General features: G+C 43.3%; 1 protein-coding gene across 2 annotated transcripts in view; it reads right to left on the bottom strand.

Moving 5' to 3' along the window:
• The window catches only part of RETREG1 (reticulophagy regulator 1), a 92,069-nt gene that overhangs the window by 32,525 nt on the left and 50,990 nt on the right, over positions 1-8,554 (bottom strand). The window contains exon 1 of one of the 2 annotated variants that reach the window (XM_007448849.1): positions 5,245-5,664. The exons of the other annotated variant lie outside the window; for it this stretch is intronic. Within the exon in view, the coding sequence (XP_007448911.1) occupies positions 5,245-5,279 (35 nt within the window). The 5' untranslated portion in view covers positions 5,280-5,664. Of the gene's footprint in view, positions 1-5,244; positions 5,665-8,554 lie in introns of those variants that run through there. 2 annotated transcript variants of the gene reach the window in all.

Raw genomic sequence — 8,554 nt, 5'->3', positions numbered from 1 at the left:
CGGGGCACGAACCCGCGTCCCCTGCATCGGCAGGCGGACTCTCAACCACTGCGCCACCAGGGAAGCCCCTTCTTCTTTTTTTATCCCTGAATTTTATTTTATTTATTTTGATCCTTTCTTCTTTATATCCATTTTTCTCTACACTATTTTTGTTTCCCCCAGTGGACAGTCATAACACCTTTTAGTGGGAAAACACCATTGTGTATGAGATTTGACCCTCAGGTAAGCAAGCCTGTGCCCTCACATACCTTCTGTGGGACTCAGATTTCCATAGTGAGGAGACACCAAGTGGATCCAGACATGGATTTGCCCACGGAGAGACCAAAGGCTGGGAGAAGGGCAGCCTGCATGAGTGGGCTGTCCCTCTGTCAGGGACAGCTTCTCTTGGCAGCCCTGGGACAGACCTCTCCGTGGCCCACCACACAGCAGCTGCAGCCCTCCTTTGGTTTTGGAAAGCAAAGACACCTTCCTCACATTTTAGGGATGGCAAAGAATTAGTCACCCTGTGCTGATAAAATAGAAATGAACTTTAACAGGGCTTGATTACCAGAAGCTTGCTGGGGAGCCACAAGGGTTTGGAAAGCAGGTTGCTTGTTAACTGGTGATTAAGATATCTCACACTAAACACACTCTCTTGCAACAAGGATAGACTCTTAATCAATTTCAAATATTAGCCCATCTGGATCAAAGTAGGATTTCAAAAGTGGTAAACATTGTCTATGCCTGAGACAGATTTTTCCACGACCATATTAGAGGGTGGAAGAAAAAGAAATCATTCATTCCTTCGACAAACCTTTCCCGAATGTCTAGCATGCCTTAGGGATACATAAATGAAGATGATGGAGCACACTTAGAATTAAACACAAACTCTTGCACCAGTCCACGTCACTTGGGTTCTGGGGCTGACTCTTGTGGGTTTGCAAGAACCAGTTTTTCCCATATCTTCTGAACCCCACTTTCACTGACCTCATGTGGGTGGCCTGAAATTGACCACAGTGATGTATTTACACCACAGAAATCAAATGCCAAAGAGCAGAGAGCTGGTTGCTAGACGTTTACCAACACACCACTGCCTGCAAGGCCCAATGAGGGGTCCCCATACACTTCCCCCACTCACCACCAGCCAGCCTCTCCCGTCTCCTTGCGTGCTGACCACACTGAACTTTCTGGGTGTCGAGCCCACCTCCTGCATCGCCACCGTATAACAGATACACGTGTCTGTCTGCACAGGCTTATTTATTCACTTCACCTCTCTGTGCCTATTTCAAAACCAACGGCAGCATAAGGACTTTGCAGGCCTATGAAAGCTGAAATACGCTTGTTTGTGGGAACCCATCTCGACCGAACATCCAGACACACAAAGCCTGAGCTGGGGCGTGCTGGTCAGACTTCTTTGTGAGGCTTTTCTTAGCCTCACTCTATATATGAAAGAAATAGTATTATCAAAGCATAGGCTTCATCCACAAGGTGAAATTAAGCCTATAATCAGGCCAACCTGAATCATTAAAACAACTGGATTAAAGAATATATTTAAATCAATTTCTTTTAAACCTTCCAAGACTGTAATTCAGTGCGATTGCTAATGCCACTTCCAAATACTACAGAGGCCATGGTGTTGTTTTTTTTTTTTAAATTTTAATGGAAATACATTTTTTTTAATTAATTTATTTTTGCCTGCGTTGGGTCCTCGTTGCTGCGCGCGGGCCTTCTTTTTAGTTGCGGTGAGCGGGGTCTACTCTTCATCGCCGTGTGCGGGACTCTCATTGCGGTGGCCTCTCTCGTCTTGGAGCACCGGCTCTAGGTGCGCGGGCTCTAGAGTGCAGGCTCAGTAGTTGTGGCGCACGGGCCTAGCTGCTCTAAAGCATGTGGGATCTTCCTGAACCAGGGCTCGAACCCGCGTCCCCTGCATTGGCAGGCGGATTCCCAACCACTGCGCCACCAGGGAAGCCCCATGGCCGCTGTGCTTTTAAAGAGCTTTGGTTTTCTTAAATACAATAGCCCTTTGTATATCCAGAGCCCAAATATAGGGCAACCTCTCCACTCCAGGGCAGGGCAGAGCAGCCGAGACTGCTGTTACAGAGTTAGTTTTAGAGGCTCAGTGACCTTTTTCAAACTTTTGCATCTTTACTATGTTATATGAGATGTCAAATAACAAGCTTCAGAGAGCCCTGCATTAGCAGCCAACATTTTGCTTCTTAAATGCTAAAACTGCACACTGTCCTTGGGTAATAGTCTCCTAAGTCCAGGTAGCCTGGGGTCCACCCGCTTCAAGGCAGCTGGACTAGATGATGTTTCACCTGTCCCCATCTCCCCGCCACTGCAAATCGGGCTACTGAAGACATCCCAGGGCCCACCTGCTGCATCCAAGGTGGGGTCCAAAATGAGGTGGGAGGCGGGATGAGAAACCAAGGGAGCCGCTGGCCAGGGGATGATTCTCCTCGTATTTCTTGATCCTGTCTGCCTCCCCGTCGCGGCCCCTACTTTCTTCCTTCTTCTTTGGCACCCGATCCTTCCTGCTTGGCCCTCTGCCTTCCTTTCCCGGCGTCAGAACAGCATTCTCTCACACCCTCTCCCTCACCTCCTGACCATGACACTGGCACGGAGTCTTTGGAGGTTCTTACCAAGAGCGTTTATTACTGGCAACGAGATAAACAGCAAGGAGGAGGGTCTCTCCTCCGCCTCCCCCGGGCCCCCAGGCAGCTGTCTTCACGTTCGCCCACTTGGTGAATATGAAACAGTGCGTCGGGGCCACTGGACCACAGCACACGAAGCAGCCAGCCCGTGAGGTGCCCTAAGCACGAACCCGGATACCCTAATGAAGCCTCCCGTCATTTGCTTTCCCCTGATTAATTTCAGATTTCGCTCACTGCCCGTTACAGAGTAATTTGATTCAGCAAGTTCCAAGATGGGACTAAAGTAACAGGAAGAAGCCTGAATATGGCACTCACCCAGAACCGGCTGCAATCGAGCTTGAAAAACACGTTTGGCCAGCAGATTCGAGACTTATAACCATAGTTATTTCTCTTTTAGATGTGGCACCAAAGGACGTGTCCAATGGCACGTAATCTCAAATTTAGCAAGAGTAAAGTTCCCTCTCAAATGTAATATTTTACTTTTAGCCTAGCTCTAAATGTTCCCCGTGTCTGGTGTGCCCTTTCTAATTTTCTGCACAGATATGGAAAACAACAAACAAATGTATGCAGCAAAGTATATTCCATAGAAAACTACCAACTGTTGAGAGCTGGGAGTTATCTCATCAGAACAAAAAAGGGGAGGCAGGGGTAGCCTACTTCAAAGGAGTGAGAGGGCGTTTCCCACTTTCAGCAAGTTATTTAGTCTTTGGTAATAATAATTATTATTAGATATGTGTATAGTGTGTGCGTGTGTGTGCACACGTGTGTGTGTGTGCGCGTGTGTGCGTGTGCGTGTGTGCGTGTGTGTGTGTGTTTACTTATTTATTTATTTATTCTCCTTCTTGTCTGTTTATCTTGTAACCGGTAAAACATTCTTAGAAAAAAACTTTGTTTAGTTTACATCATAAACTACTTGTTCAAAATATTTATAATTATCCACAATTAATTCTGATTTAATTTAATTGTGGGAATGTTCCATTTCATTAAGGCAACCCTTATTACATGTCTGCCAAGTCTCTCCCTTCAGTCTCTAAAATGATCAGGCCCCCTAGATACTTACTTCAGGTGTTAAAATGGTTTATAAATACTTTCCATTCACAAGTATTTATAAAAGTGCCTATTCTGTGCAAAATTCTATGCAGAGAGTTGGTGGGAATGCCATGATGGAAAGTGAAAAAGAGAAAGTCCTGCTTTCAGAAATGTTCAAATGTCATAAGGGGGATACATACAATACTGGTAGATCACCCATCATCTCAAACCAAGACTGACATCTAAAATTCTCTGAAAGTGTTTTCTCAACTATTTAATTAGTCCACGTCCTAAATCTAGGCACTTGTGTAAATGTCATCTTCAAGCACTTGATTTAATGTCTCATTTTATATAGAAAGTTCTTTCATTATTCAATTAAATGTGAACTTAACATCCCCTTTGATGGACGGGGAAGGAATCTGGAAGAAAATGAAAACTAGAAAACTAAAGAGAAAAGTAGCTTTTAAGGACATGATTACAACTGATTATAGTCAACACACACACACACACACACACACACACACACACACACACACAAACACACCATACAACCATGGCTGAAAAGGAATGCTTATACAAGGACAAAAAAATACTGTGGTATTCCTGTTCCTAGAGAGTTACCAGTTTCCACTTTCTTTGACAACAAAATTGACAATAACCTCTTGGCCTTTTTTTTCTCTCCCATTGCGGAGCACAGGCTCCGGACGCGCAGGCTCAGCGGCCATGGCTCACGGGCCCAGCCGCTCCGCGGCACGTGGGATCCTCCCGGACCGAGGCACGAACCCACGTCCCCTGCATCAGCAGGTGGTCTTCTCAACCACTGCGCCACCAGGGAAGCCCCCTCTTGTCCTTTTTTTAAACAACCTTCTTTCTACATCTTCATATCTGAATTTCAATGGCCCTAATTAGAATTCCAATGACACTGATTTATATAAATTTTGTTAACACAGCAATGGGGCTAGAAATGGAAACTTCCAATAGGGACACAAGTTGTGCTCATATTAATAGAAATAACTGCCTGCTTCCTTTCCCATCTCTATCCCCCTTTCTTAGAGCCAGATATTAATAAAACATTAATACAGTTAATGTACTGCATATGGAGGCCCAATGATCACATTTTCAAAGATAAGATCTATGGTAAAAAAAAGTATTGTAATACCAAAACGGGTATATTGGTCTAATTATTAACCTTTAGAAATGTTCAAGTCTTTAAAATGCAAGCAATTTACAAAAGGTTTACTAGCCTAGATTTCTACCAACTACCATCTGAAGTTAAAAATCAAACATCAAAAAACTCAAGTAGACTTTACAGGGTGTAGGAAGAAACACTTTTTGATAATTTCCGGCCGCCACTTCCTCACTCAAGAAAAACACTTATTGGCATATGTTTCTACGGGTATATTCAGTTAACTTTATGTCTCTCTCTTCACGCTAAAGAAAATTCTATTTCCTGGAATTAAGGGACTGCACTCCTTTTAAAATTTTAATTTCAACTACCTTTTAAATTAGTCACAGTAGTTTTTAGAAAGATAACCAGCAAATGAAATAGACTCAAGAAAAAGTAAATGTGTATCATAATTACCTTTTGCCTGATCCAAAGTCCTCACCTTCAGGCATTTCTGCCCTTTGAAAATAATAACAAAGTGGAGATGGCTGCAGCACTTTTGTGCTACGATAGTCTCTTCTCCAGGCTAACAATGACTACCAGGCGGGAAAAACCCCAGTAGTCAAGTTCTTTTCTTTTGGGAGTAAAGCACTCCTCCCCTACCCAGAAAGTAGGCCCCGGCCTGCCTTGAATGAAGCTAGGAGCAGGGTTATTATGACTGTCCCCTTCTAAAAATAAATAGGTCACCTCTTACTCCCAGGACCGTGACAGACAGCTGGGAGCAAGCGCTGCCCAGCTGCCCAGCTTTTTCGCTCCAGTCCTGTGAGGAGGTGTCGCCACCCAGCTATTAACCTTTACCGGGATGACTTCACCTAAGCCAGCCTACCCTTTCTATTTCCTGATTTTTCCTGGCATGACAAGGCACCCCCAAAGGGCGGCGAGCTTGAAACTTCAGCCTGGGCTATCAAATCTCCAACTCACAGGAGGGGCTGGAGGGTGGAGAGCAAAGTGGGCAGGACCGCGAGAACTGAGAGGTTGGTTTGTTCTGGAAATGCTTAGCCACTCAGCAAAAAGATCCCTTACTCACAGAAAAAGGGGGGAAATGCCAATAAACAATTGTGTTTGGAGGGATATTGTTTTGCAAGAAAATCTTCCTTTGGGTCATCTAGATTTCTCAACTCTGAAGTAAGTACACAAATGTGAGTCCATGTGTTCCTTTGGGCAACACTGTTTCTTCCGAGGGACTTCCCTCTGTCATCAGCGACCAGCCTGACATTGGAATGTGGCCGAGCTGTGGGCCTGAGATGTTCTCATAGCCTGGCCCATCATTACGTATGAGTCATCAATCACCAGGTACCCTCATTCCCTGTAACTTCTAATAGCAGGACGAAAATCCCTTCGCTTCTTGCTTTCAAAAAAGCTGGATGACACATTACTGAGATCCCTTCAGGAATATAACCTGAAAACTTTGCAGAAAAACTTGAAATCATTTTTTTTTCCTGATTGGGAAAGTCAAGTAAGGCTGTAAGCAAGATCTAATTGTTAAGAAACAACATACTTTTCTTGGATACGTGCACCCCAATGTTCATTGCAGTACTATTTACAATAGCCAGGACATGGAAGCAACTTAAATGTCCATCGACAGATGAATGGATAAAGAAGATGTGGAACACATATACAATGGAATATTACTCAGCCATAAAAAAGAACAAAATAATGCCATCTGCAGCTACCTGGATGGACCTAGAGATTATCATACTGAGTGAAGTAAGTCAGACAGAGAAAGACAAACGTCATATGATATTGCTTATACGTGGAATCTTAAAAAATGGTACAAATGAACTTATTTACAAAATAGAAATAGAGTCACAGATGTAGAAAACAAACTTACGGTTACCAAAGGGGAAAGGAGGGAGGGAGGAGGGATAAATTGGGAGATTGGGATTGACATATACACACTACTATATATAAAATAGATAACCAATAAGAACCTACTGTACAGCACAGGGAACTCAACTGAATACTCTGTAAAGACCTACATGGGAAAAGAATCTAAAAAAGAGTGGATAGATGTGTATGTATAACTGATTCACTTTGCCGTACACCTGAAACTAACAGAACATTCCAAATCAACTATACTCCAATAAAAATTAAAAATTAAAAATTAAATTAAAACATTAAAAAAAGAAACAATTCACTTTTTTTTAACATCTTTATTGGAGTAAAATTGCTTTACAATGGTGTGTTAGTTTCTGCATTATAACAAAGTGAATCAGCTATACATATACATAAATCCCCTTATATCCTCCCTCTTGCGTCTCCCTCCCATTCCACCCCTCTAGGTGGTCACAAAGCACCGAGCTGATCTCCCTGTGCTATGCGGCTGCTTCCCACTAGCTATCGATTTTACATTTCGTAGTGTATATATGCCCATGCCACTCTCTCACTTCGTCCCAGCTTACCCTTCCACTTTTCTTTTGAAAATGTGTGTTCCACTGTCACAAGATTAGTAATAGCTAATCCTAGCAATATCTCTATATTCAATATATACTTTACATTTGTATGTGTTAAAGTGATCTCTGGAGCATTAAAAGATTGAAGAGCCTAAACAAATATTATCTTTCTCTGAGGCACCGTTAGCTATTTTGTAACACGTGCCTGTCGCAATTCGCGACAATTCTTTAATATTCCTCACAAGAGCTAAAGTTCTAGACTTCAAAGTCTAAGAGTAAAGTTGCTGCAGATACTCAGACGCGTAACTCAAATACTGTTGACCTTGAAAGAAAACAGTCATAAGCAGAGTTCTGAAGATCAGGGTGTGCCCGAGCCTCTCAGGACTGGAGCGATGTGCTGTCTTGTTAGAAATTCCAGGCCTAATGAAGTGAAAAGTTGAGACGCTGAAAATATTATCCATGAGAATATTTTACCACCTCTATTTCACTTGACCGACAACAATGCTAATTCTATGATCTAATTCTCAGTTCTAACAATCCCATCCCATTAATTTTACCTTTTTTGTTCTTTTAAGCTTCTCTTATACTGCTACTCGAATATCTGAGTACCGCTGTTGTTGAACTTAGCTGCTGATGACTACACACCAGACTACTGTATCCCTGAAACCTGCCTCTGGATTTTAAAGGACAATTAACTGACCGGTGTGAGAGATGAATTACCCATTACTACCATAAAATATTTCCTTTAAAAATACTTCCTTTAAGCACGCCTTCATGCATTTTAAAATTACTTGCTCCAACCATAAATTCCCCTTTAGATATGTTTGTGTTAACTTCTGAAATTCCCAAGGCCAAGGAGGGAAAACAGGATGGCACAGATAACAAAAGCCAGGTGTAGGACACAGTGGGTGGCTTCCTCGCTCCAGTGACACCTTCGGTCCGGCGGGGGGTTTAGGGTGCCAAGGGTTCCCTCATCAGCCCTGACCGGAAACCCACTGGGCATCCCAAATTTAAGGACTCACAGAATACAGCCGTGGGAAAGACCCTGAGGGCCACGAAAGCCATCCAAGATTTTCAGACGCTGAAACGGGGGCCCAGCAAAGTTAGGTGACCTGCTGGGGACAGAGCCAGGAACAGCCTCCAGTGCAGGAGCGGAGGGCTCTTTTCATCCCTCCCGCCGAACAGAGAGCAGAACCCACTGGTTCTGGCAAAAGTGCATACATACGGCCAGACACGTACACGGTTTACGTTCTCTTATACCCATACTCTTTCAAACTTTGTATGCATTTAATTTTAGGAGTATACTTTAAGTGAACATTTTTATTTTCTCTTGC

Source organism: Lipotes vexillifer, unplaced genomic scaffold (assembly GCF_000442215.2).
Source record: "Lipotes vexillifer unplaced genomic scaffold, Lipotes_vexillifer_v1.1 scaffold778, whole genome shotgun sequence".
Taxonomy (NCBI): domain Eukaryota; kingdom Metazoa; phylum Chordata; class Mammalia; order Artiodactyla; family Lipotidae; genus Lipotes; species Lipotes vexillifer.
The sequence above is the reverse complement of the archived record's forward strand: the minus strand, read 5'-3'. Positions and strand labels throughout refer to the sequence as shown.